The sequence below is a fragment of the Falco peregrinus genome, unplaced genomic scaffold, assembly GCF_023634155.1.
Source record: "Falco peregrinus isolate bFalPer1 unplaced genomic scaffold, bFalPer1.pri scaffold_35, whole genome shotgun sequence".
Taxonomy (NCBI): domain Eukaryota; kingdom Metazoa; phylum Chordata; class Aves; order Falconiformes; family Falconidae; genus Falco; species Falco peregrinus.
The window spans coordinates 2288492-2316457 of record NW_026599603.1 but is presented as its reverse complement, the minus strand read 5'-3'; the positions used below and the strand labels follow the sequence as shown (position 1 = coordinate 2316457).

At 56.9% G+C, this 27966-nt stretch overlaps 1 protein-coding gene across 1 annotated transcript in view; it reads left to right on the top strand.

Moving 5' to 3' along the window:
* LOC101913348 (hydrocephalus-inducing protein homolog) overlaps positions 1–27966 on the top strand; it is a 140414-nt gene that overhangs the window by 91249 nt on the left and 21199 nt on the right. The window contains 34 exon segments of the mRNA XM_055793338.1: positions 443–652; positions 1519–1656; positions 3335–3512; positions 4033–4163; positions 4878–5011; positions 6015–6151; positions 6992–7119; positions 7205–7393; positions 7795–7944; positions 9019–9258; positions 9534–9702; positions 10852–11022; positions 11647–11820; positions 12970–13178; positions 13599–13751; positions 14068–14251; positions 14739–14880; positions 15746–15905; positions 16656–17285; positions 17777–17947; positions 18273–18475; positions 18654–18836; positions 19081–19200; positions 20543–20702; positions 20807–20979; positions 21492–21690; positions 22554–22653; positions 23527–23626; positions 24123–24291; positions 24571–24809; positions 25133–25247; positions 25910–26114; positions 26471–26706; positions 27316–27467. Of these exon segments, the coding sequence (XP_055649313.1) occupies positions 443–652; positions 1519–1656; positions 3335–3512; positions 4033–4163; positions 4878–5011; positions 6015–6151; positions 6992–7119; positions 7205–7393; positions 7795–7944; positions 9019–9258; positions 9534–9702; positions 10852–11022; positions 11647–11820; positions 12970–13178; positions 13599–13751; positions 14068–14251; positions 14739–14880; positions 15746–15905; positions 16656–17285; positions 17777–17947; positions 18273–18475; positions 18654–18836; positions 19081–19200; positions 20543–20702; positions 20807–20979; positions 21492–21690; positions 22554–22653; positions 23527–23626; positions 24123–24291; positions 24571–24809; positions 25133–25247; positions 25910–26114; positions 26471–26706; positions 27316–27467 (6152 nt within the window).

Here is a 27966-nt window from a genome sequence, read left to right as displayed (position 1 = left end):
TAGGAAATTTTTGCAGTAGCTTTTGCAGTAGCTTTTGCGAGAGCAGTGTGTGGGTCGGAGAGAGAGTAAAAAGTGTCAGGAATCAGATGAGCTGGGCTGGAGTCCACCCCCAGCTCCAAGGGCTCTCATCTCCAAGTCTCGTGTTTTTCTGAAGGCAGTAAAAAGTGTTTTTAAAGGCAAGTTCTTCAGCTGAGAGAATGCCTTGCTGCCAGGAGACATCCCAAATTAATTTAGTGTATTAATACATTAATTAGTATGGGAGAAGATTTTTCCCAGGGTCTCTCCCACCGGTAAGTGGAATGGATGCAGAATGAGGTTAGGGTGATCTCGCCTGTGATGAAGAGGCCCCTCCAGCCACATCTGTACTTTGCTCCAAGCCACGGCTGCTCTTCTGCATCAATTTCCACGCTCGACATCTCTGTCTCTCCTCCCCTGCCTCCAGGTTTTTGATGTCCTGCCACTGTACGGCGTGCTGCCGCCGGGCAAGAGCCAGCGCGTCACATTCACCTTCGTTGGCCGCACAAACATTGCTGCCCGTGTCACGGCGCTGTGCAGTGTGGAGGGAGGCCCGACCTACGAGATTGCGCTGAGTGGGGAGGCTTCGCTCATCAACTACTTCCTTGACGTGACGGAGATCGACTGCGGGCTGCAGGTACCGCACGCTTCTCTTGGTCCTTGTCTTGGAACTGTCGCCGGCGCGTTGCTGCCCACCGAGGTCTCGGGCGCTCTTCCCTTCCCAGCTACTCTGTTGGCTCTGTCGCTTGGAAGTACTGCCTTTGGGTGATACATTCTGCATCAGAGTTTTTTTTTAATGGCCATCTCTACCCCCCCATATTTGGGATTTCCTCCTCTTCAAGGTAACGAGCGCTGCCTCCCGGGACAGGCAGGGACCCCGTGGTGATCTCCAAAGGGACATGTCCCCAGGACCCTCATCCGCCCATCCGTTCCTAAAGCCTGAGGTCCAAGGAGATGCTTTCTTTTAATGCTCTTGATTAATCAACAAAATAAACCAGGGAGGAAGTTAACTTGGGCTTCCAGTCACTGCATCTGGCGAGAATGTCCCAGAACAATTGGCACTCCTTTTCAGTTAAAATCCCCACAGACCCTTCCAGCTGTTGGCCCTGTTTGGCTGTTGCCCTGTCTGTCTCTACTTTTTGCAGGCAAAACAGAAGCAATACTTGTATGCAGGTGCCTCTTGTTCTGAAATGCCTCGATGCCTCCTCTTTTGTTTCAGCTGGCTGTTAGGTGACACCTTAAAGAGCAGGGGGCTTGTATCCCCTGGTTTATTTATTACTGCACCTCTACGTGCTGCCGTCGATAGTGTTCCTGCGTAGGGCTAAGAGGTACCCTGTGGCTGGGGGTTGCCCAGGTTAACCCAGGACACCGCAGTGCCTGTACCTCCTCTGCGCTCCCTGCTTCTGCGCTGTGTTCATGTGCTTTCAAGCCAGGGAAAAGGGAAGGAGACTCCCAGCAGCAGACCTGCGTCTGTAACTTCCCGCTCCTCTGTCTTCTCTCCAGCTGTTTAACAAAGTCAGGGAAGCGGAGGTCACCCTGCAGAACAGAGGGAAGATGGGATTCACCTACGTGGTGCTCGGCTCCAGCGCAGCCGCTGCGGACAGCCCTCCGCTCGGCGTGCCCCTGGCCGTGCCCAGCACGGTGAGTAGCACGAGTGATTCACCCTGGCCAGGCTGCCCAGGAGAGGGTTGTAGGGAAAAAAGGTGGTGGGGCGGGTGGAAAAAAAGAAAAGGAAGACAGAGCCACAAAACCAGCACGGAGAGCCAGGGCTGTAAGCAGCTGCTGCTGCGTGGCAGAGAAGGTCGAGCAAGCACGGTCCTACTAGAGCCCCTTCATGGCCTTTGCTGGTGGGTGGCTCTGGCATCCTGCAGCAGCCGCTGGTGGGAGGCACGAGGGCTTCGGTAGCTCTTTGGACCCCGAGTGCTGAGCTCTGTGGTTGTGCCGACACTGGAGCCAGATGGTGCAGGCTCTTGTGAGGGTCACCTTCCCCAGGTTGTGTGGTCAAGCAGGGCGTACTCCCTGTCCCTGCCTGTAAGAAACCCCACCTGCCCCCTGCCAGCACTAAGCAGGACTGAAATACTGTCTTGCCTGGGCATGAAGCTGCTTTGCCAGAAATTTTAGCAGCCCCTGTATTGGTCCCTCCTCCAGCTTTGCTGCTTTGCAGCAGTTTTGTGGGGCAGCGAGGGGGTCAGGGAGGATCGGGGCTGGAACAGCCAGGAGAGGAGTTTGCAGCATCCCGGCGCCCCAGCTTCTTAGTCCCGCGTGGATGTCTTTGAGCTGAAGCAGCGTTCTTACCTTTGTCTCTTTTTGCAAGGGGAAGAGGAAGCCAAATGGCTTTCACATTGTTTTCGTGCCCGTCTCCTACAAGGGATGACACACTGATGCTCTCTTCCCGCGGGCTTCCGAAGACGCAGCTCTGCTTGGACCCGTGCAGCCAGCTGCTGCAGCAGCAGCGTGGGTGCTGGCAGCTTGGCAGGGCTCACCTTTGCTGCAGCTGCGCTGTGCGCTGGAGTACGGGCTCAGGGGACCAAGTGGCAGGAGCTGTCCCACTCAGCGGCTTCCCCTGCAGCGTGAAGGGGAGCCGAGGGTCCAGCCCAGCGTGCAGAGGGCGAGCCAAAGGCGTCTGCGTCTGTGCCCGGTCACCCAGAGCCATGCTGCTGTCTGCTTCCATTTGCTCTCGATGTGGCTGGCGTGAGCCCAGCCTGAGGCTTGGAGAGCCTTTCTGGAAGCCCAGAGAGGAGATGTCCTTCCCAGCAACACCTTCTTCCCTAGAATTTGTCCTAGTCTGCTCCTGCATTTCCAGAGATGTATGTTTGCAGGTCGCTGTGAGTCTGGATGGGCTCACGCACCCCTGGTGTAACCACGCAGGCAGGAGATGTTTGGTTGGGATGATGAATGAGTCAGGCCCTTCAGCAGCAGCCTGGGAACCACTGACGTGCAGTGTGAGGAGCTGCTGGCCCTGCTGAGGGCATGGGCTTTAGCTCGTCTTCCACAGCAGCTGGTAAAAGAGCTTTTCTTTATTCAGTCTGGCTCTTGCTAGCAGAGGGTAAGCGCTGTGAGCAGCAGAGCTGCGCTCCTGCTGAGCAAAGGGCGGTCTGTGCTGTGGGAATGCAGCCTTGCGAGCCCTCTGAAGGACGTACTGCACCCTGGTGTAGGAGACTCGAGCTTTTAGGATACGAGAAAGCCAGAAGGCCATGTTGTCCGACGTTTTCTTCCATAGGAGAAGCTGTTTTCTCTTCTCAGTGTGTCTGTCGCCTGAGCCGTCCCCCCACCAAACGCTCTTTGGTGCATTCCCTCTCTTGTCTCCCGTGCCCTGCAGGGTTACATTGGACCTGGCAAGGAGCAAGTGCTCAAAGTCTGTTACCTGCCAGGAGTGCCTGGAGTCTTCTGCAGGGCTTTGCAGATTCAAGTGGGTCACCTGGAACCAGCAAGCATCACCCTGAGAGGAGAAGGGACCCTTCCCAGGATCTGCTTGGACCTGCCCAGGAACATCAGCGGTGAGCACTGCCTCTCTGCTCCGCAGGAAGGTCCCCTGGCTTTTTCCCCATGTCATATGCCCACAGGGCAGCTCACCCCCACCCCCACTGAGCCTGGAGGTTTCAGGGCTGTCAGAGCAACACTCAACCCTCGGGTTGCTTCCTGAGTCTCTAGTAGGTGAGTCCATGTGGGCTTTGCCCCAGGAACCACCCTGCAGAGCTTGCCAGCATATCTGTCGGAGGCCTGGGAAGGTGGCGGCTGGGCAGAAAAGCTTGGGGAAGCTGTAACGCGGGCTGGCAGGGATGTTGGCAGGGTTGGATTTGCCATGGCGTTGCAGGGGATGGGATGCTCCTCTGTAGAGGGGAAGGTGGGTGGTAGTGAACGTCAGGATTCAGAGAGGAGCAGCAGCATCCACTTCCCATAGATTGCTCAAGGAGTTTGTTTCTGGGAGAGGCCAGCATCAGGGGAGTGGGGCTTCCCAGCTTAAGTGGGATTGGCACGGCGTCCACACTTCTATTTGTGGATCTCTTCTTCCTCCAGGAAATGCAAAATATGAGAAGGTCCTCAAAGAGGCCAAAGAAAAGATGGCAAAGGACAGCCAGCGAGCTGAAGCAGTTGCTTTGGGGGAGGCGGCGGCCGCGGAGCCACCCAGGGACGATGCGGACACCGCGGTGAGAAGCCCCATTTGGCATGTGCCACCCTGCCCCTGTGTCACTCGAGCCCTGGGCACCCCGCAGCAGGCTTCCTGGGGCCCTGCTGGCACTTGGGACCTCCCTGCCCGCACCTGGCCACGACCATGTGTCAGCTCAGCGTTGCCCCAGGGGCTGCCCAGCTCTGGCTGTTGTCCCTCCAGCAGATGCACCAGCTCCCCGACTGCCTCAGGGAGAGCTCCTGAAGGCCATGCTCAAGTGACTGAGTTCCTGGCACTTTGAAGGAGCTGCGGGTCGTGGCTGAGGTTTGCTCACGACCCAGCTTACCAGCAGCAGCCTGACTGCGCCCTGGGGCTGTGCTGTCAGCGGTCATCTCCAAGAGGCGTCAGCTTTCTCGTGGTTCCCTTTCCAAGAGAGCTGCTGTCCAAGCTGCTCTGGCACTGGTTGGGGGGCAGGCAAATACTCGGAGCTCTGGAAGGTTCCTGGCTTGTCTGGCTGTCTGTCTGGCCAGATCAGCTTTTGTGACAGTGACTGGGCAGGCGAAGGTGCAGGAGTTTGTTTCCCTTGAGATCAGGCCTTGACTAAGGGAGCAGGAGGTGTCACAGACGCTGAGCAGCGAGGCAGAGGGACTCCATCGCCCCTCTCAACAAGATCAGGGTGGGATCCTCTCTCAGAGACAAGCCTGTGCCTTGGGCAGGACCTTTGCTAACCAGCCGCTCTCTTTCCTTTCCTCAGTGGGACACGCAGCTGCAGCTGCAGATGGAGCAGTTGCTGATAGAGGAACATGCCCTGGAGCAGCAGAAAGCTCTCAGCTCCGGTCCCCCAGAGGAAGCGGCCTTTGACCAGCGTGCTCGTCGGAGGCTTCTCAAGTTAGTAGAGACTCCAGGTGCCCCAAGGGTGACACCCAGCAGTGCACCCCTGCTCCCGAGAGCTCCTGGTGTCTGCAGAGCTGGCAGTAGCTGGGCACTGCAGAAAGGGTCTGACCCTGGTAGCTCTGACGTGCTCCCTGTGAGCAGCCGAGTGTCCTCACTTCATAGTGCCACCCTGGGGTGCTCAGCTCCCCACAGATGCTGGGTTCTGCTCTTAGTGCTGAGGGGGTGCAGTGCAGACCATCCAGCCCCTCCAGACAGCACAGACACCGTCCCTGCTGACCAGCTCTGAAAGAGGCAGCTCAAAGCTGGCATCTTTGTTCCAACTGACAGGCCACGCTAAGCAAAGCCAGCAGGGAATCGCACGGGCTGAGAAACCCTAAAGCAGGGGGTGTAGATGCTGGTGGGACCGTAGGGCTTGCCTGGGTGCCTTGGTCCTTCCCTCTGCTCCTTCCTGATGAGGCAGGGGCACGGTAGGCTCCAGTTCAGGAAGAAAATGCTCTGCAAAACAGACCACTTATGCGCTTTCCCGAGTGGGATTGCTCTGGAGAAGGAGCTGCCCTTGAACGCTGTAGGTGTCGATTCCTGCCTTTCCCGGGGCTGCTCTGGGGACAGACCTGGCTGCAGAGCAGGGAAGATTGCCTGTGCAGGCAAATCGCATTGCAAGGTCCTGAAGCGATTTCAGGCTTGGGCTGTACACCAGGTTAGCAGTTCCACTGAGGCCAGTGGAGGTCTGGTGGACTTAGCCACAGTGGCTCTTTGTAGCCGAGGAGCTGCGACCAGTTAAACACAATTTTATGTTGAGGTCCCGTTGGTAGCTGATAAAACCTAGGACCTGCACCCTCCGTGACTTACCAAAGTGTTACTACCAGGTGGTCAGGCCTTGGCTTTCACAGGCTTGAGCTGGGTTTTTACAGCAGCAAATACCCACTTTATTTGTGTCTTCTGTCCACCTGGAAATGTAGCCGAGCTGTGGTTTAAGGAATGTCTCTATTCCTTTCAGAGTTCAGCTGCCTGAGTACATCCTGGACTTTGGCTGTGTCATTCCTGGTACCGTCCGCACACACCTTGTGAAGATCACCAACCCCGGGCGGTTGCCTGTGTCCTTCCTCGCCGATAGACGTGTCTTGTGTGGCACAGGTAACCAGTGCTGGAGGGACTTCCCGTGGGCTTGACAGATGAGCTTAAGTCACTGGGTGTGTGTGGGGGTGTTGAGTGCCTGTTTGTACAGCTTTTTTCTTCCTGACTGCCCCCGCTTGGTGCTTTAGAGCCTGAATTCTCCTGGCCAGCAGTGCCCAGAGACCTGGTCTGCCTGGGACTGCCCTGACACCTCATTTCAGGGACTAGGTGGGCTGATCACCTTGGTCACCTCTCATCATCTTCTGCTCTTGGCTACCATGAGTGACAGCCGAGGTTTTGTGCTCTTTGTGGGCTCATGTTGCAAACGGATGGGACCCTTTGTGGTTTGGAAGTGCTTTGTTTAGACTTCATGATGTCATAGCCCTTCAGTTGAGCCTTTATTGAGAAAAGAGCCTGTGAGATCCTCTGGTGTATCAAAACAGGCTTCCACGACAGGCCCTGAGGCAAGGCTGTGTCCCATCAAACGGTGACTTGCTGTGTCTGAGGGGTGGTCAGGTGTCTTCTCTAAGTTGTTGTCCAGGGAACACCGCAGCATGGGGGAACCTTCGTTGGAAATTCTCCTTTGGGGAGGTCTGTGCCTCCTTCCCTGAGATGCCCAAGGAAGGAATTGCTGAAGCTGAGCTGATGGGTTTCATTTTTACCATGTGGACCTTGGATTCTGGCTGCAAAAACGCTTTCTCCTTGGGCGGTGACAAGGGAGAAAGAGCAGCAGGCTTCTCCGGGGATACAAGGGGGTCTTTCGCAGAGCTGCCAGCCAGGACACCCGCGTGGCCTTAACGTGCTTGTGACACACAAGCGGCATGAGATGTATCTCAGCTGCTTTATTTTCATCTGTTCAAGGTTTCAGCGTGGATCTGGACCATGTGAAGTGCCTGCCCTGCTGCAGGACTAAGACATTCAGAGTGCGCTTTGACCCACAAAGCGCCAACCTGCCACTGGGAGAGGTGGACGTGCTCCTGCCCATCAAGGTACCACCTTTTGGGGCAGGCAGCAGGCTGGACACAGCCGCAGATGTCACCTGGTCTCTCAGCTGGATGTTCTGTCCTTCACTAGGTAGCAGGTGGCCCCACGTTCCATGTCCGCCTCCGTGCCGACGTGACTGTGCCGTCCCTCTGCCTCTCCAGGGACAGGCTGGAGTTCTCCGCTGTCCAGTGTGGGCAGTGCCGGGAAGAAACTGTCCAGCTCCACAATCAGCTCCAGGTCCCCTGTCAATGGTTCGTCACCGTGCACGAGCCTGTTAAGGTAAAGCACAGACAACGTGTGACACGTAACTTCTTGGTTGGGTTTTCTTTGCCTCTCTTGCCCTTTCTGCCCCCGTGGCTGCCTGGGCGCTTGGGCTACAGCTGGGCTGAGGAAGCTTCTGAGGGTACGGAGCAAGGCTGCTTCGCCTGGACCTGTTCGTTAGCTGATGCTTCACTTCTCTGCCATCTTCACCCATTCCTCCTCCTCTGAGGACAGTGCCTCCCCATCTGCCTGCCCTGCCTACACATCTTTGCTCCCATTTATGGTGCCACCAGGTTATGGTGGCCATGTCTGGTTTGGACGTGGGTGCTCTCCGCACCGTAACAGTATCTCAGAGCACGGCAGGAACCAAGAGTCTGTCCCCACAAAGGCCACCTCACGCGCCTGGTTTCTGTGCCCAGGTGGACAAATGCTTGTCAGCGAGCATGCGTCGGAAGCTGCTGCAGGAGTTGGAAGCCAAGCCCCGTGTCTTTGAGGCACTGCCCTCGGCCGGAACCCTCGCTCCCGGACAGCGATGCAACATGCGAGTCAGGTTTTCACCCGTGGAAGAGGTGAGATTGGCAGGTGTCACCCCGCGGAGGTCTGGCAGGGCAGTGTGGAAATGAGAGCCCAGCGCAGGGGATGAGGTCTGGCCTCCGCATGGAGCTTTCTGCCAGCCCCGTACCCACTGTGCCCCAGTTTCCCCTGTAGCGCGCACTTCTGAGAAGCGCTTTGGAATCCCCACGGGGAGTTGCACAGGGAGCATCCAGGCTCGGCGGTGTGGCTCCCTCTCGGCACGTGGAGGAGATCCACCTGTTTCCCCTCATCTTCCACCTGGTGTGGGCATATCTGCAGGCTGCAACGCCCCGGCGCAGAGCAGCTGGCATGCTCGCAGGGGACAACCCTGGAAGGGCCAACCTGGGCTAATCCTGCTGCCGGTACCAGCAGACAAAACAGCCGCCAGACACCTTCCTGGGCACGGCGGGACTGTCACCTGTAGCGGTACGCTGCCAGCAGTCCCTGTGGCTCTGGCCCAACCTGCCTGCGTGTTCCCACGCGGTCTGGGAGTCAGCTTAAGCGATGGAGCATTCCCAAAGGCAGTTTGCATGTGGCCACAGTGACTTGGAAGCTGGCAGTGTGTGACAGCATGGACACAAGTGCTTCCATGCCTGGGAACAGTCCCAGGGACGGTAGAATTGCTAGTAGGGATGCAACCAGCTTGTGTTGGGCTTTGGCCAGAGCCAAACGCTGAGCAGAGAAGATGACCCTTATTTCTAGCCAGCGGGAGCTCATCTGCCTCTTGCGTGGCTGGTGTTTGCCTGATGCAGCAGTGCCACAGCTGTGTCTGGGCAGCGTAACCCCGAGGACCTTTCTCACGAGCACTGCGCTCCCTCGTGACTGGGTGAAAACGTGTGACAGACTGTTTCAGATCTGACACCAAACAGCCAGTTACACCTCACCCAGGATCCATCCCAGTTACCCGGAGCCAGCATGCAGGTGCTGCAGCCTCTGCTATAATTAAATACCTGTTTTCCATTCACCTTAGAGGTACTGATGACACCGCTGACCTTGGGGCAAGGGTTGAATTCCAGGCCCTTGTCACCTGGGACTTAGTGCAGGACCTTTCTGTGCTTCTCTCTTTTCAGAAGTCCTACAGAAGGAGGCTGAAGATTAACATTTGCCAGAGCAGCCAGCACCTCCAGCTGCAGGTCTCGGGACAAGGTCTGGAGCCGCAGCTGGAGTTCAGCCCCCCAGTGCTTGAGCTGGGACCGGTGCTGCCATACAGCCGTGGGGCGGAGGGGACAGTGGTGGTGAAGAACCCGTGCGAGTTTCCCATCGAGTTTTACTCGCTGGAGTTTGACCAGCAGTACCTTGAGGAGGAGCAGGTGAGCGGGAAGGTCTGGTCCCCGTGTGCGTGCTGCCGTAGCTTCACAGCGCTGTGGTGGCATTCCCGGGCTTGCGCCAGGGAGATGGAGGCAGTCCCCAGGGCACAGCCTGGCGGCACTTGAGGGGCAGCCAGCTCTGCTGGCAGGCTGAGGGGGGTGCTTGGGTAGTCCGTGTTGGGAGGAAGGCATGAGGGAGAAGACTGGTTGGCTGGGCAGTGTGTTCGTGTGGTCAAGAAACCCCTCCTGTATGTGGTTTCTCTTCCCTCCGCGCACAGGTCCTGCGCATGCTGAAGGACTACGACAGCCGCAACACCTTGTTGCTGCCTCTGCGTGGCCCGGGTGAGAAGCTGCCCCCAGAGGTGCTGGAGTACTCTCAGGACCAGAAGAGGCTGCAGGATGATCAAGCAAAGCCCAAGACCGGGGACCCAGCGGACCAGGACAAGGGTGAGGGTTTGGCATGGTCTGTCCTGAGTGTGGACACAGCAGGGAGTCCAGGCTGCGTACCCTGAGTTCTCCATGACCTCATTCTCCACGGAATGCCCGTGCTTTTAGCAGCCGCCTGTTCCCCAGCTTGGTGGAGGAATTGCCAGGTGAAAACCTGTGGCTTGTGAGACGCATCCTCTCGCAGCCCTGAGTGCAGCTAAAGCAAGCTCATATCTTACTGCCACACACTGGGGAAATCTTCAGGGTGTCCCCTTGTGTCCCTCAGCCGCAAAGAGCAGGCTCAGATGAGTTCTTCAGCCTGTAGGACCAAGTCTAATCTAACGAGCTGGTTTAGATTTGTTCCTTCGCGGCAACACAAGCACAAGCTCAGAATACCCCTGGACAGGCTCCTCGGTGCCTTGGGAGTCTCCCTCCTTAGGAGATTTTTGCTTTTGCTTGTGGCCCTGCAAAGTGGGAATGGCCAAGAGCAGGTTGCCATTCCTTCCCCACGTCCTTCCTCCTCGGCCAGCTCTGAAGGTGCCTGGCACCTGTCAGATGGGGGCAGAAAGCACTCCGCTGGGGTTGTTTGCAGCACCTCACCCCGTAGCTCGGTCGTTCCCCCCTCCCTTTTCGATGAAAGCCAGTCCAGCAGGGTGAATTCAGAATCCGAATGTGGGGAAGAGGAGGAGGAAGGTGTTAAGGAAAGACGCGGGACGGCTGGTAACCCGAAGCTCTTCACCTATTTTGTCCATTGTAGCAAAAGAGCCCCAGCGGTGGACTTCAGTGCCACCTCCATTGCTTCACTGCAGCCTGGTGCCATCTCCCTCGGGACTGTTCCCAATGCCCAATTGCACCTGTCACCCCCCTTAGGCACCAGGACCCGGGACCAAACTCCCATGAGGACCGTGGGGAGGGTTCATGGAAGATGTGGCCCGGGCCTCTTGGGTGTTGCCAGATGCTCTTTCCTCCTCCTGCCACCCCACTTACTGTGCTCTGAACAGGCCCCTTCACCAGCAGCTGGATCTGCGCGAGCCTCGAGGACAGGCACGATGAGATCTGGGCTGTGACATTGGTTTCAGCAGTCTCCTCTCGCAGGATCTGAGGGGATGGGGAGGGCGATCAGGGTCACAGGGAGGCAGGAGGCTGACTTTTCTACCTGGTTCTACACAGCAGAGCACCAGCAGAGCACCAGCAGCAGCAAGGAGGCTGCGGGAGAGCTGGCCGACAGCCCTGTCCATAGGGCCATCGCCCGCCACCTGGGCATCGATATCCCTGCAGAAGGGCGCACAGGCGGAAACCGCAGAGGGATCGTCATCATCGTCCATGGGACACCTCGGACAGGTACGTGAGCTGTTGGCTGCAAGGAGAGCGGGAAGCAGGAGAGACTTATCCTGGTGGGCCGTGGTGCTTGGTCGGCCAGTTGAAGCGAAGCGAGGCAAGCCACAGCTCTGCTGGTCCGTGAAACAGTCCCAGGCCTTTGCCTAGCTGGTGCCAGTGGTGTGGCTCATCTTGTGTCCGTATAGCTAGGCTCTTGTCCCCCCAGACGGGGTGGCCACGTCCCTCTTGCTGCATGGGACCACACTGCCTAGTGCCCGTGTTTCCTCATGGGAGCAGCCCCTAGCCCGTGCTGACCCCCAGACTGTGCCCAGCTGGCACCCACCAGCACAGGGTAGCGAACGGTGGTGGTGGGACAGGGCTCGAAACAATGTCCTGGCCCAGGGCTGAGGTCACACCACAAGGGACAGAGTCCTGGGCTGAACCGGAGGTGGAGGCGATCCACCTGCCTCTGGAGTTCAGCGCTTCTGACCGTGCTGAAGCTGCCTCCCTCGTGGTGTCCCCTAAAGGGACATGTGCTTTCTGACTGTCCTTGAAACCTGCAAAGCCTCTGGGGGGGCTTTCCAGAGCCTGTCCCTGAGAATGCTTCACCTGCAAATGTCACCAAGCCGCCTTCCTCTCTCTCTCAAGGAAAGACAGCGGCAGCGGTCGCCCTGTCCAAATATTACGGCGCTGCCTGCTTGTCCATCGACGCCGTGGTGACAGAAGCCATCTCTGACGGGAGCAGCGCGGCAGGGCTCCGTGCCCGGGAGCTGTGCGTCAGGGCTGCCGCTGAGCAGAGCCACAAGGAGACAGAGGATGAGGGTAAGGAGGAACACTGGGCGCGGAGCGGCGCTTTGGAAACCCACCACGGCCACCTGCTTCTGCTTGCTCCAGAGGAGTTTGGCAGCCCTTGGGTCTCTTGGGGAGCACGGGTGCAAGCGTGTAGAAATGCAGAGCCATTTCATAACACAGCTCGGGTGATTAAGCAGCTCTGTTTTGAGGGGTCAGACAAAGGCATTTTTACTGCCTCTGGGCTTCTTGACACACGTCCCTTTTTCTGGGAGTGGTGAAGCACACCCGTACCTTTCTCAGAGCTTTATAAAAACATTTTCTCAGAGCTGAATCCAGCTTGCTCCCTGTGGCCATCAGGCAGAACTGCTGCCCACTTGAACAAGGAATAACCCTCTGAAGTGGCTCATTAAGCTCTAGGTGACTGACTGTGAGTGTAGCTTCACAGACATGAGAGGAAGGGAAGAATAACCTCCTGGAGGAATTTTGGATGAGACTCACTGCAGATGAGCTCTTTTTCTCTGGAAATGTATTTTTTTTCCCCCTATACTGACACTGCCAGGTTGCGGAGCTGGCGCGTGCTGTGCTGTGCTCCATGTGAGACTGGAGACTTTGGGGAAACTTTCTTGGGCAGTTGTTGCCCTGAGCTCTGCAGGGTGAGGCCAGACGCTGGCCTTGGCGGGGGACGTTTTACATTGCTCAGCTTTGAACCTGGGTGGTTGGGAGCTGGTGGAAGGGAAAAGGCTCTGGGTGCCGGGTGGGGTTATCCCAGGCAGAGGGTTTAGCTTCCGTGGAGATGGGTGATGCCGGTGGGGCAGGGCTGCCCGTTACAGTCTCCACGGGAGAAGGCAGGATGGGTGCAAGGTAGGAAAATGATGGTGCTGGGGGACGAATCTTTGGCTTGATCCATAGGGGAGCTGCTGTGCAAAGTGTCACCTGTGTGCATGTTTATTAAGGAGGGACACGGGGCTGTGCACGACAAACTCTCTGGCTTTTCCGTCCTCTCTCAGCTTTATCGTGCTAGTAAGGGAAGCAGGGCAGGAGCTGCTTCTGGAGAGCAGCGCTGCTAGTGCCCAGCAGGCTGGGGGACAAGTGCTGTGTCCCTGCCAGGGGTGGAAGGTGCCCGCTTGCTCCCCGCAGCACCCATCGCCAGCCCCGCTGAGCCATCTGTCCCCTCTGCAGGTCACAATGCAGATGTCTCTCTCAGCGTGCAGTGCCACGCCAAGGCCGGGCACAGCTCAGTGCTGCGCCAGTCCAGCTCTGGGGAGGACGGCAGCCTGCAGTCCCCGAGTTCCCAAAGGCCGGTGAGCACTGCAGCAAGCAAGAGGAAGGCGGATGGCCGTGCATCCCAATCCCGGGAACAGCATCGAAGGGATTCGACAAGCTGCCAGGTGAAGCGTGATCTGCGCTGGTTAATGCCTGGGTCCTTTCTGTTGCCTCTGAGAAGCGAAGGGGCTGCTTAGAGTGGGGGCTGGTGTGTGGGTGTGTGGTGCAGAGCGCCAGCTGGGCATGCTTGGGGTGGGAACAAACCCCTGTGCTCTGGCAGAAATCTCGACTGGGCCTCAACAGTTTGTTGGCAAAGTGCAGTCCTGGCTAATGTGGCCGCAGGCAGTGGGCAAAGCTGCGGGATGCTGCGCTGGGGGCTTGCAAGCCACGGGATGTGTCCTCCAGGGTTGTCCCCTGGAGCTGCTGGCCTGCAGGGTTGGTTCGAGCCTCCCGCTAGTGGAAAACCCTGGCTGCAAGCCCAGCAGTTGGAACTGTTCAGGGGTTACCCAAGTGGTTTACTTTTCTTGTGGCGTTCAACATTGCAGGGCTCCTCCATTTCTCATCTCCACCCTCCCCTTCCCTGCGTCCCTGCGCAGCGACGGCTGAGCATTGGTGGCAGCACAGAGGGAGGGCTGGGCTGTCTGAGCTGCGTGCTGCCCGAGGACTTGCTGGTGGCCATCCTCTCCGAAAGGCTCCAGGTACGTGGGTGGGGTGGGGGCAGATGCTGCGTTCCTGCTCCAGAGAGACAGGCAGCGAGGCAGTTTGGAGAGGAGGTCTGTATCTGCTCTCAGAGGAGCCCCGAGCTGCACGCAGGGATCCTTGGGGGAAGCTGCAGATGCCCCAAGGTGGCAGAACGTGGGGAAAGATCAGAGCTCGTCTGGGCTGATGCGCTGGACACAACGATGGCTGGTGTCCTTTGACATCTGCTGACAGTGGACATTTACTGACTGGCTGAGAGCCCCGTGTGTGCCACAGCTGACTAGAAAAGCTGTTCCTTTTCAACTTTATTCGCAGCTGAGTGACTGCTACCAGGGCGTGGTGTTTGATGGCCTGGAAACCCTCTTTGCGCACAACATGGCATCTGCTCTCCTCTGCCTGCTCAAAGCTGTTGGAAATCGGCCTCACATCTACGTCGTGAACCTGTTCCAGGATTATGTGTCCTTTAAAGCCAGGGAGACAGCTGCAAAAGAGCAGGAAGGTGAGACTTTTCATCTCCGCACCTCTCAAATCTTCCCTGTCAAGCACTCAGCCTTATCTGTGTGTATCTGGGTTACCAGCAGAGCTTGTAAGAAGTGGTCTTATTAATCCTTCCACCTTCTGCCTGGGTGTAGCCAGCGCTCAGCTCACAGTCGCTTAAAATGCAGCAGAGCAGAGCTGAGGCTGGGAAGACTTCCCTTGGTCTCTACCGTGAAAGCCTGGGCACAAGTGCCAGCTGTTGTGGCTCAGTACCGAAGCAGCAGCAGCAGCTGCCTGCCACGCTGGTGCGCAGGAGCCAGGCAAGGCGCGGGAACTCGCCGTGAACTGTTGACAGTTCAGGGGCTGATCTGAATTTTGGAGCAGGGCTGTGAGCTCCCCAGCATCTCCTGGCAGGATGATCGGCTGGCTCGGGACACAGCTGTGAATCCTGGCAGCTCACCCCCAACAGCAAGCTCTGCTAATGGTTTCTCCTCTGGCCTTGGCTGAAGGACGGGAGCAGGAAGAAGCTGCCCGCAGGGAGAGAGAACGTCTCTGGGAGATGGACGAGGATGAGTATGATGCCCTCAGTGCGGAGCAGAAAATTCAGCTTCATAACAAGATACGCCAAGTCCAGCGCGAGAGGAGGCAGAGGTCTGTGCGCCTGTAACTCCCCAGGAGGGTGCCCCTGCAGGGTTTTCCTGCTCCGGAGACCTCGGTTGAGCTCAGAGGGGTCACGGGGCGAAGGCCCGAAAGTGTCTGTTCCAAGAGGGCAGTTCCACCCTCCAGGTTCCCAGCAGAGGAAGGCCCTTCCTCCCGGGAGAGAACATCTTCTCTCCAGCTGAGCGGAGAGCCCGCGGGTTTAGACGGTGGCTGCCGGGACCTGGGCTCTGGGCTTGCCTGACCGCTGCTCTTAGAAGTGTCTCTAAGTTAATTACGTTGGTTCTCATCTTCACCCCCCTTCTTCCCCACACCAGAGGGGTTGTGGTGTGGCTTGGTGTGAGGCGCAGCTGTGCTGGCTTGGTTTAGATGCCAGTCCTGCCGTAGGGGAAGTCCTTGCTGATCTCCTAGGTTTTTCCTTCCTGAGCGACACTGGCCATAGAAGCCGGTGGCTCTTGGGCTCACCCTCAGCTGCAGCAGCAGGTCAGCCTGGGAGAAGCTCTGATCCAGCAAAGCAGCCCAGGAGGGGAGGCCGCAGGGGTTGAGGAGGATGCACAGGCTAAGTCTGAAACTGGGAGGGGGACCTGTTTAAAGCGAGCGTGTGTTTCCGCACGTCGTTCAGCCCAGGCTGACCTTACGAAGCAAGGCTGAGGTTTGGCTGGCCCTGGAGGTCCCCTCCCACCTCTCCTCACATGGGATATTCCCAGCCTCCCCAGGCTGAGGGAGGTCCACAGAGATGGCCTAACGGTTCTGCCTGGCCTCAGGGTCAGGGAACGAAGTGCAGGACCAGCTGGGATGGCGGCAAGCCCAGGCTTCTGGTGGTGACTCTCGGGCATGTTTTCTGTTTGGCTTGCTGAAGGGAGATGGAGCAGCTAGCTCGAGAGCTGGAGGAAAAGCGTCGGCAGGAGCTGGAACGCTTGAAGGAGGAAGAGCTGAAGAATTCTGAGCAGGGGAAGAGAAAGGCTGGAAAAGACCAAGAGAATGCTTTGAGGAGGAAAAGCTGGCCTGGTGGCAAGCAGGTGCGTGGTTGTTTACAGAGATGACTGAAAGCCCTGGGGACCTTCCTACGGAGCTGCGCCGTGCCCCAGGGAGCCCCACGCAGTGCTGGGGACGAGCACCTGGCAGGAGCAACATGTGGGGCTGTGCTGGGAAACAACCACCGGGGTCTGATCGTGCTGCTGCTGCACCGGGGTGTCTTCCCATGGGTTTGCTGCTAGAGCTGCTCTACTAAGATCATGCCGCCTTTGAGTCCTGGCTTCATGTAACTCCACATACTGACTACTGAAGCCCTAGGTAGTTTTAGTCCAGCGTTTCTTCCCACTCTGCCTGTGACTTACACCTGTGAGCCATGATCTGTCTGGGATGTGGGGTCTTTTCCTACATGTCTGGCAGGAGATGCCCCCAGGCCTTAGGTATTCATTAGCAGGCAGACTTTGCAAAGGATCAGCCAGCCACAGGGATGCTCAGCGCACCAGAAATGAACCCAGAGGACTGCACGGGAGTAAGGAGGTGTCTTAAGTTCTCTGCTTGGGTTGGGAACCTGTTCTGTTCCTCAGCTGGTTTGCAGGACTCCTCATCAGTCTGACACTGAAGAGTTTGGTTTGTTGAGCTAAACTGGGTACCAGCTATGTTCTGAACTGGGATTTGTAGGGTGCCTAGCACAGGTCTCGAGCGAGGTTTGGGGTGCTATTGTAAAGATCATTGCTGCCCTACAGCACCTGAGTCAGTGCTTTGAAATGCTCACTGCTTTTTTTGCTCTTCCTGCCCAGGGCATGAACAGTCCCACCAGCAACACCAACACATCCAACAGCCGGAGGTCGGAGGTCGCCAAGGGGGTGGTCAAGACACGATCTGTAAGGAAGCACCCGGGCTCTGTTGCACGTTGCACAAAGGAAGATGAGCAAAAGCAGAGCAAGGTCACCCTGATGGATGCCCACCTGGCAGCGGCTGCACACCCCACAGACCTGGAAGAGGGGGAAACCAAAAATGAGGCCCAGAGTGACAGCGAGAACTTAGCCCTGAGGTTTAATATCTACGAGACGTCGCAGAAGGATGTTGCGCATATTTTGTCATCCTGGGACAGGGTTCAGGGTATCCTGCTGTTCCCCCTGAACCACGAGGACGCACGGCACCCAGCAGAAGAGCAGCCCCAGCACACATCCAGCCCCAGGAGCCGGAGGGACAGAGAGAAGGAGCATCAGGGGAGGCTGGAGAAAGAGCATCTGGCAGAACTGAAGGCTCTTGAGGATGCCAGAATACCTCAGCTGGAAGGGGAAGGTGCAAAAGGGTCAGCCAGAGGCCAGGGTGTCGGCGTGCCCTGCTTGGACATCCAGGTGCTGGGCTCAGAAGATGTGACTAGGAAGATCCTGGAGAGCAGCGAGCTGCCAGCGGCAGAGCAGGTAAAGCCCTGTGAGGCTCGGAGGCTGAGCCTGCCGTGCTCCTGGGCCCCGGTGCATCATGTCCCACCAGGTGACAATGGCACAGAGCCTTGTCCGGGCCACCGATGATGTTCTACAATGGCTCCACAGCAGCCCCATGGCTGCGGGAGGTTCTCACCATCCCTCAGGTGGGTGGGAAGCAGGAGTGCTCTCTGTACAAGCATCCCGTCTGTTGAGAGAATTTCCCAGCCTGGAAATCATTGCAAATGGTCCCAGGGCAGGGCAGCTCAGGTTTCCTTCAGCTGAGTCACTGCAGGGAGAGGTTTCTCTCTAGGTCCCACTTGTAGGTCCTGGCACTGCTCTGGAGCCTGCCCACTCCACTGGGCATGAAGAAGCACGGTGCCCGATATAAATAAACCCCCACCACATTGCCGAAAGCTCCGTGCCTTTAAGGAGTGAGTGTGAGGATGAAGGTGACAGGAGTACAAACAGGGTTTTCTCTTACACTTTAGGTCCTGGATAGCCTTGGACTGGGTCCCTCCGGGCTTCCCATCCCCCCTACTGCTTTCTACTCCGTGATCCACTACCCGGCAGAGCGGATGGCCCCTGCAGCAGAAGCCCTCAAGCACTTTGTCTTTGTTGTGCCAGAAGGCGCCACTGCAGAAGAAGACAAGAATGCTGCCGTAAGTCTCGTGGATGCCCCCGTTGTGCCCGAAGTGAAGGTGCCAGGGCAGGGGGGTGGGTGGGGAAGGATCACTGTGATGTCTGTAAGATGAGAATAACGGTTTAAAAAAACACCTCAAACCCTCGCCTTGCCTTGAGGTCCTGGGCAAGGAGAGTGTTGTAGGCAAAACTAGACCTGATGAGGAAGACCAAGTCCCTGGGCAGATGTGGTTGTTTATTTAGTGCTTCCCCTAATTGTTAACAAACCCACAGCTTGCTTTCCAGGAGGGGGATGTCTCGGGGCAGGTCTCACCTCTCTGTTTTCTCCCTCCCCTTGTGGCTCAGACCCCAGAGGAGCAGGTCGCCCCTGTGAGGAGCCAGTCGAGTGAGGAGAAAGCTGCGGGCAGCTGGGAGGCTGCGAGGGAGAAGCAGAGCTCCGGTCAGGGCAGGAGATGTCTCCAGGGGCTGGACAGGGAAGCACCCGTATCTTCTCCTGGGGCGCACCAAAGCGGCGAGGACATGGTCCCATCCCCGCCGAGACATGTCAGGTGAGCTGAGGGCTGAGGAGATCGCTCTGCTTCATGGCCACCCTGTCAAGTGAGGTCTGTCATCCCCAGCTCCTCAGGGCCCCTCTGTTGGTGCCTCCGTGGGATGGCGAGTCCACAGCCCTCCTCCTCGTCTTGTTTGCTCATTAGCCGTGTCTGAAGCCCTCTCTTTAACTGCCAGGCTGAGCAGCTGCCGGTGGATAGTGCCTGCCCGCGGTGAGGTGGAACTGAAGGTCCACTTCAGCTCCACGGTGCTGGGCCAGTTTGAGCAGACGCTGCGTTTCGAGATCCTGGGGACAAAGCGACTGTACCAGCTGCCCTGCAGGGGCACCTGCCTGTACCCCACCATCAGCCAAGACCCACGGTAAGGCTTGCCCCTGGGAGCCTCCCACGCTGCTCCCCCCTGGGCTCAGAGCCAGGGCTGCCCCTTGTACCCCGGTGACCTTCTGGCTCGGGCAGAGCGTGCTGCCTGAGCCGCCCAGCATCTTGTCCCATGCCTGGAGCTGGGAGTACTGGTACCGCAGCCACCAGTAAGGGTTACGGCTTTCTGACCAGGTTTTCTACTTGGAGCATCTCACAGCTCTTCATTCCCTGTTTTCTCTGCCCAGGCTGGTGTTTCCCCACCGAAGGAAGAGCAAGGCAGACGACGACATTGTCTTCAAGCAGTATGTCACGGAGACGGGTGTCTTCCACTTTGGACCGCTGCTGTGTGGGAAGTCAAGAAACTGGTACGTGCTCCCCGCCCTGAGCGAGCATCCTGATGCGCTGCCTGCGCAGCATGGGACGTTGGGATGGCACCTCCAGGGCCTCGTGCTGTCACGGACACGTCTGGGGACGAGCCGTCCCAGAGGCACAATTCAGGGCAGGCCCAGGTGGAGACCTGCCTGGGAGATGCAGGGGGCTGAAGGGCCACAGATGTGTGAACTTGAGCAGATGATGGGCAAGTGAGTCCTGGAGGAGCAGGGGAGAGACGGAGCTGATCTTCCTCCCCGGTGGGTGCCTTGGTGGCCAGAGCCGTGTGCTGCTTCCAGCCTGAAGGTCACTTGGAGCAGCTTGTGTCTCCCCGCCACATCTCAGCTTCGCCACCTAAGAAATGAACTTTATGGTGTTTTTTAAAAGTGCTTTGAGCTCTACAGGTGGACTGAACAAGCAATTATTTTGCTGATGGTTTTATAAAACATTCATCCGTTTGTAATATTAGTAAGGCCTTATGATTCGACCTGCCGATATGGGGGCGTGGGGGATCTGCAGAGGAATGAAAATGGAAATTCTGTTTCCCCGTCCTCAATGCTGGACAAAGTCTGCCGGAAAAAGTTGCCATTGTAGCTGCTGGCGCATTTCTATTTTTAACATAGCTTTTTTTTTAAATATTAGAAATTAAGTTCTCCTCTTCATGGGAGCTCTGGAGAGCCAGTGGTATTTTGACAACCCAAGCAAATGAAATCAAAACAGTTCAAAACCCAAAAGAGGATCTTTAGCCAGGCTGCTGCATGGCCTTGGGTTTCTGTTTGTGCTTTTTAACCCTTTAACTCCCAAATCTGCTCCATACCCGAGGGAAGGGACGTTTTTTAAATTCAGCATTCCTCTTGGGAATGAATCCTCTCTATTTCCTTCCCTCAGACTTTGAGCTAACCTGTGAAATACAAGGCAATCTCGTGACTGTTTTGGAAGACAAAAGCTAAACTATTTTTAAAAGCTCTTTCCAAGAGCATTTCTTTGTACCCTGCAGGGAAGGAAACCCAACAAAGAAAGGGGGAGAACCCACGTGCCTGCAGTACCTCTGTTTTTCCAGGCATCTTTGAATTTCTAATTTGTAAAATGCTCTTTAAGTGGCCTGTGCATCATCACGCGTCTGGGCTGGAGGCACCAAGTACAGGGGTGGACATCAAAGTAACGCAAGGATGGACACACATAGCATCCAGTGTGCCCCTGAAAATGATGCTTTTTCTTGGCCTGCTTGTTGGTACATGGTCTTGCAGTGCAGCCTCCCGCTGCCAGGACATGGCGCTTTCCTTGGTGTGGGATGAAGGCGACGGTCTCCTCTGCAGCCTTTTCCCCTTTTGTGGACAGGTACAAGGCACTGGACTGTCCCAGCAACTGTGAGACGATAACCATCCTCAACGTCACCCCCTTGGAAGTAGAGGCGCGTTTCTCCTTTGAGCGCGATCTCAAGGCGGACACGTTCCTTGTAGAACCTCCCAGCCTGAGGCTGAAACCGAACGAGAAGCAGGTAGGGGACAGCAGGTAGGGCAGGCACTGGTGTAAGTGCCCAGGAGCCATTCCTCCTGCTCACTGAGTGCTCTTCTGTATTTCTTGTTTCGGGGACGGGGCTAGAAGCTGAGCATTTGGGCGTACCCCACTTCAGCTGGTCTGGTGGAAGACAAGCTCGTCTGCCGCGTTAAGGAGAACCCAGAGCCGGTGGTCTTCCCCCTGTGCTGCCAGGGGGTGAAGGTGGAGCTGAGGGTCAGCCCCAAGCACGTGCATTTCAACAGGCTGCTTCTGCACAGGTCAGTCATCTCACGGCCCCTCTGCTGGGGACGGGTGCTGTCGGTGAGCTCCCCTTCAGCCTCTCTGGCTGGCTGCATGGCCCTTCAGGCTGGATGTTGGGCTGGCGTCCCTCTTTCTGCCAGCAGTTCCCGGTCTCTTGCTCACCGTTCCTTGCTGGCTTGGTTCTCCCAGGACAGCCGCAAGCTCTGTAGCCCCCAGCAACGTGGTGCAATGGGCATCTTGATTCATTTGTATCTCGTCTGCTGGTTCGGAGAGCAGTGCAGTTGCTCCTCCTTATGTCCCTTCTCTTGGATACACCGTTAGCACCCAGCCCTTCCCCAGGACCTCACCTCTGAGACTTGTGACACAGAGAAAACATTTAACTAATGTTATGGATACTATAAATACTGGATGTGTATAGATAAAGATATATATATAAACTAATGCATAGGGCTGCTCCAAGATGCATTCAGTTGCAAGGCCTATCCTGACCATCGAGCAGCTGGTGCAGGGTGTCTTTCTGCCTCTGCAGGGAGGACAGCAAGACCCTGGTCCTGCAAAACAGCACCCTGCTGCCTGTGGCCTGGCAGCTCTGTGGGCTGGAAAACCTGGGCGAGGACTTCTCCGTGTCACAACGCGAGGGCATCGTGGCTCCGCGCACGGAGTTTGACGTGCATCTGTATTTCAAGCCCACAAAGGCTCTCAACACTGAGAAGAAGATCCGACTGGAGGTGAGGGGGGGACTGTGCCCTCCCTGGCAGGGCAACGAGATCTTCGGGGTGGAGGCTGTGCTTGAAGGGTTCCCTGCAAAGAGGGGGACAAAGGATGAGCCTTCCTGAGGTTCCTTTCTACCCGCATCGCCGGGGGGGCAGGCCCTTAGCAGCAAGGAACTTGCTCTTATAGCTGAGCTTCAGGGGGCATGTGTGCTGCTGGGCCAGGAAGAGCTGCACCTGAGGGACACAAGGCTGCTGTGACCCCAACTTCTGCTGCCTCAGCCTGGGTTCACCAGAGCACATGGTGCATCCCTGAGCATCTGCGTCAGCCCAGACAACCAGGCGCTGTGTCCTGAGCGCACGTTACAGCCACCTTGCCGCTGTGCGTGGTTGAATGCTGTTGTTTGGTTGTCCAGACCTCGGCGTGCTCCCTGCGCCCATGCTGGAGCCTGTCCGGGGCTCTTAACGGAGAGCAACAAGCTGTCACCCTGGGGTTTTGTTCCCCGTGGTTTGGGGGCTGCACTTCAGTGAGGATGCTGGGTGATTGAAGAGGAGAGGGTTGACGGTCAATGCCACCTGCTCTGGGACACCTCACAATTCTTGAGGTTGTTTTTCCATCGCTGTGTCTCCCCGGGTGCTTCCGCGGCAGCACTCCCTGCTGAAGGAGTGCCGAGCTGGGCTGGTAGGGCTTCTTACTGCAGCAGCATCTCGCTGGGTCAGCCCGTGAGATGAGCAGGTTGGGAGAGTTTGGGAATCCACAAGTGCTTGTCAAGCAGGGGAGGCCATGGTGGAAGCAGCCAGCAGAGACAAGGACTCGTACGTTGTCTACCAAAAGAATTTAAGAGAACGGTCTAAGCAGTGTTCGTTTCTCGCTGCCTCAGGTTTCAGATGCAGAAAACATCCTGGGGATTGTCCAGACTGAAAATATCCTCATTTCTGCAGAGGGCTATGATGTTGCTCCAATCATCAGCATTCCTAAAGGTCAGTGGATGCCCCAAAACAAAGCAGTCTGGGTGTGTTGCCTTGCCTTGGCAGGTGAGCAACCAAAGCGCTTGGGATGGGGTAGCATGCAAGCGTGGCCCAGTCACATAAAGCGCGTATCCTGCAAGTTGAGTGGAGTGAAGGGCTGTCAGGGCACAGCCAGCCTCGAGTCTCTCGCCCCTGAGCTTTGCAGTGTGCAGGTTGGTCTGGGGGCTTAGAAACAACAGCGATGTGAGCGAGCAATTGGCAGCTCCTGAGGGCTCAGCAGGGCACACAAAGTTGTCGGATCAGTGCTTGGAAGCAAGAAGACAGAAACGCAGCTCCTCACCTGCTAAACCCTGCAGATACCCTCCGAGTAAGAAGAGCAAGGGCAGCAAAGTAGCTAAAGAAAATTTCCAAGAATGGAGACTTGCTGAGAAGGGTTTTGGGCTGCCTGAGAACTCCAAGTGTCATAGAACAGTTTGGGTTGGAAAGGACCTCAAAGATTGTCTTGTCCCAACCCCCCTGCCATGGGCAGGAACACCTTCCGCTAGTCCAGGTTGCCCCAAGCCCCGTCCAACCTGGCTTTGAATGGGGCAGCCACAGCTGCTCGGGCAGCCTCTGCCAGTGCCTCGCCACCCTCACAGTGAAGAATTTCTTCCCAACAGCTAATGTAATTCTCCCCTCCAGTTCAAAGCCATTGCCCCCTGTCCTGTCACTACAGCCCCCCCGGAAACACCTGTCCCCACCTTTCTTATAAGCCCCATTTCAGTATTGAGAGGCCAATTGAAATTGGCCTGGAAGTGTTGAAATATCTGTCTTGTCACTTGGTGTGGTCTGTAGCAGCTCACTAATACTCCCCGTTTCTTGCCTGGCTCTGCGGGTTTTCTGCAGGTGCAGGTGGCACCGTGGATTTTGGAGTCCTGAAAGTCCTGGATGATGCAAAGCAAGTGCTGACTCTGAGGAACAAGGGGAAGTACGAGATTGCGTACAGGTGGGTCCAGCTGCCTGGTCTGTGAACGTGTGGTGCCACCATCTGCCCAGGCCTGCCTTCTCCTCCTGCCCTTGGCTAGAACCGCTTCCCGTGCTGGCTGCCTCGTGGTCTGGTTAAATAAAAAGCCCGGGCTCCCTAATCTCAAAGACTTTAAGGGAGAATGCAGCCCCACACCAGCAGTCCTTCACAGCTGAGCAGGAACCAGAAGGAGAGACCCTGAAATTGAAGCCACTCACTGCTGAGATCCATTGCCTTCCTCTGAGGGGCAGCTCCTTTCTCTTTATGACTCTTTAAAGGAGGGGATGAGAAAATTGGGTGTCGAGGTTAGTTTGCAACACTCATGATGGTCTGCACTCTGTCAAGATCTGAGATTCCCCAAGCAGAGCTGGACTCATTCCCTTTTAATTTTTTTATGGTCTTATGTCAAGTCCTGGCTGTGCTGGTGGCACTTGTACTTTTAACTGCAGAGGTCTTTGTTCCTTCCCTTTCTCCCCAGTTTCCAGCTGAAAGCTGCAGGCACCACCATACCAGACCTGGCAAGCCACTTCACTATCCAGCCGCAGAAGGGCCTGCTGGCTGCCTCCGGGCGCCCTGTGCAGGTCCAGGTGTTCTTCCACCCCAAGACGGAAGTGAATATCGAGGACAAACCCATCCTGCACTACCAGGTGAGCTGCCCCAGCCAGGCAGTGGTGGCACAGCACGTCTTGGGAGCGTGAGCAGGACAGGTGCCTTCTGGAAGGAGGGCTTTAGCTGGGTAATTCTCGTAGGTGACAGCAATGTCTCAGAAAACATTTGTGATGCTTCCTAAGCGGAGCTGAAAGTCTGGCTCCGGAGGAGGCGTTGAAACAGGGAGGATGAGCTGGTGGGGACCTGGGGTGGGATCAGGGAACAGAGTCAGAGGCTGGCCTCTTTGCTGGTTTTACCAAGCCCTCCTCTGGTTGCAGGTGATGGAGCCCAGCATCTGCGGAGGAGGCGAGACCGTCGCCGTCATCCCAGTGAGGGTGTCGGCGAAAGCTGTGTTCAGCAAGTACAGCATTCACCCCGCCTCGCTCATCAACTTCGGTGCCATGGTGAAGGGCAGCAGGAAAACCTGCACCTTCATGCTGGAGAACAAAGGCAGCCTTGACTTTAAATTCCTCATCTACCGAGCAGACCAGGACGCATCCCGATTGCAAGAGAAGAGGTGAGAGAAGACCTGCACCACCTGCCCTGCCTGAGGAGGCACGACAGCATGGCTGGTGTGTGACAGGCAGCCCAGACACCTGGGTTATTGTCCAGTTCACGTCACCTGCTTGTGAACAGGGAGTGGAAAAATGCCTCAGTGTCCCCGTGTGTCGGGCAAAGCTGGTGATACAGCTGAGCTGTCCGTAAGCTGCAGGAGGTGCCGCCGGGGGCTGCGAGGGGCAGGGAGGCTTTCCTCGGTGGGGAGGGGAAGGTCAGCTTTGGCTTCAGAGGAAGACGGGGTGGGGGCTCAGCATGATGGACGTTTCTGCTTTCTCCTCTTAGTGGATGTCAAATGAAATCTGCCCACTCTGGCAAGAGTGAGAACTTACACCAAAGGACTTCCTCAGCCAAGAAAAGCAAGCGCTCGCTGCAGAAGGTTGCCAGCCCCTTCATGCAGGTGGGTGGCTCCCGCTCCCCAAGACACACTGCTGTGGGTGCTGTGGGAGGACGCTGATGGGGACTCATCACCGTGGGATGGGACATGGTCTGCACGATGGAGGTCCGTCATCTCCCAGCCACAAGCAGAGGCAGGAGCTGCTCAGTTGCACTGACAGTCCCGTGCTCCGGCTCAGACTTGGAGTTGTGGGGTCAAGACAGAGGAGCAGGTCCCGTGTTTGGTGGCTGCTAGCCAAAATAGGTCTGTGAATACCACAGATGTGGGCACGTTCCTGTTTGAAGTCCCACTCCATAGATACCAGCTGACCTTGTGTTTTCGTCTTCCCAGTCCCCTCTCTTCCCTCCCGTCACTTCTCACAGTTATTTCTGCTCTCCTGTTTTACCCCTGAGGCTGGAGGATCCCAGCTAGCACCTTCACCTTTTACACCCAAACTCCTTCCTGTGTGCCAGCCAGGACAGGCCTGCAGCTCCTCCTGGCTTGTTCCTCTCCTCCTGGCTTGTCCCTCTCGTCCTGGGGCTGCCTCTGGGCCGTGGAGTCATCCCTCCCTGCCCTGGGACTGGGGGCTCGGCCTGGCTGGAGGTTGAGGAGTGGCGTACTCCTTGCTGGGGATGCTCAAGGCTGGGCTGCTGGACATCAGCCTTCTCCTGGGACTCTTTCTGCAGGCTCGCATCACTCTAGGCATGTTCACGGTGTACCCTGGCTTTGGTTCCATCCCTCCTGGGGGCCAGCAGATGATCACGGTGGATTGCTCTGCGGAATCACTGGGGACGTGCGAGGAGCACCTGCGCATCGATATCAGTGACAGAGACCCCCAGGACAATCCCCTCGGCATCCCCTATACCCTGCTGGCTGAGTCCTGCCTCCCAGGTACGCCCCGTCCACAGGTTCCCGCAGCCAGACCTGCTGCTGGTCAGCACCTGAACTTACTGCTTGGTTAGAGAGGCGCCCTGACCTTGAAGCTAAACCCTAAAATCCTCAGAGGTTCCAGTTCTTTTCAAGTCAGCCAGCGGGGAGAGGCTGGGAGGGATGCATGGAAGGATAAAAGGAAAGCAATACTCCTTGACTGGGACTGAGCTCCATCCTCGCAGCCGACTCCCTGCCCAAGGCTGGGTTTTGCAGTGACCTGGACAAAAAGGGTTTATCAAGCCTTCCGAGAGGCCAGCAGGGTCCCGAGAAATTCATCAGGAATTCAGCATTCAGCCCTCCCTCTGCTCTGCTCGCAGCATTTGTGGTTGATGACATCGAGTCCATCTTTGAGGAGCACCGAATCTGCAGCAACGTCAACCTCTGCCAGACCCCGCAGACGGTGCGAGACAAGGGTGTGTATGTCAGAGATGAGAACAAGTTTATCTTCACCGATGTTCGGGTTGGGCACCGGGCCACAGCTCGCTTCAAGATCCACAATGTCAACAAAGTCCCCTGCAATGTGGTCCTTTCCATCAAACCCGTCGCCGGTGAGGTAAGAACAAGAGGCCAGGGTGACCGTTGCTCTTTACAGGCTGCGCTGCCTTGTTCTCCAGACTCGCTGCTTCCTCTTGCCCGCACTAGTCCAGCTCCGTGCAGGTCAGGCTGCAGGGGGGAGCAGCAGTGCCAGGGTGGCAGTTCTGAATTTGGCACGTCTCGAGCAAGGCTTTGGCTCGCCGCTCTGGGTCTTTGGTGGGAGACCCAAACCCTTCTGCACATCTCTTGGAAGCCCGCTCGGAGGGGGCCTTTACTGGCCTGACGTGCCTGGGCTCAAAGCAGACCATTCCCTCAGGCTCCCTGGCCTTTTCCTTCTCTTTAAAGGCCAGTTTGAGGTTAGTCGCGGGGTTTCCGTGCAGTGCCCCCCTCCCTTGTGTGCTGGGGTGGCTGCCCAGTGCTCAAAGCCAGCTTTTGCGCTCCTGGGCTCCCTGTGCAAGGTCAGCACCGCTTTGGAGTCACCCCCTGCGATGGAAGGAGCCTGCCCGGGGCAAGCAGGAAGGGAGACACGCTGTCTGGGGCTGTTCCCGCTGACGCATATAAGAATAAGACTGCGTAAGAAACACCGAAGGATGTTTCCTCCTAACAGGGCTCTGTGGGTTCCCCCAAGTTTCACAGCCCCATCAGGGACATTTTCAAGGTGGATCCCGTTCGGATGTGCGTGCCCAGCTGCTCCCACGCCTTTGCTACGGTGACCTTCACTCCACAGATGATGCGGAGCTACCAGTGCACTTTTGAGGCTTCCCTCGATGTCCTGGCGAGGTAACTCCCCCTGTGAAATCTGGGCGGGGGGACCTGCCTGATGGCTGCCCCTCCTCTGGGAGGACCCCGACCTCTTGTTAACCCTGATGCTCTCAGTAGCCTTAGGCAGAGTGCTTAGCATTAGAGAATAGAGGAGGCGGTAACTACTAGACAGAGTAGAAGGAGAAGGGGTTATAGCTTAGCCTCGAGTGACTGTGAAGACAGTGCAGCATTTGGCAGCCAACTGGGAGTTAGTGAATCCGAAAGAAATGGAGATGTGCAACAGTTGAGCTGGGGCTTTCCAAGGACAAAGGTTTAGATGAAGCCGTTTCTGTGCCAGCCAGCCAGCGTGCGTTATTTCCTCCTTGTTTCTGTTAAAATGAGATGATTGTATGTGATTACCTGGGGTATGTTAAGCTATTCTCTGTCAAAGGAGCGACTGGAGCCCTTCTAAAAGAGGAGCCCAGTTCCCCTGTCCTGGGACGTGTGTACCAGGGCCCTGACCGGCTCTTCCCCAGCC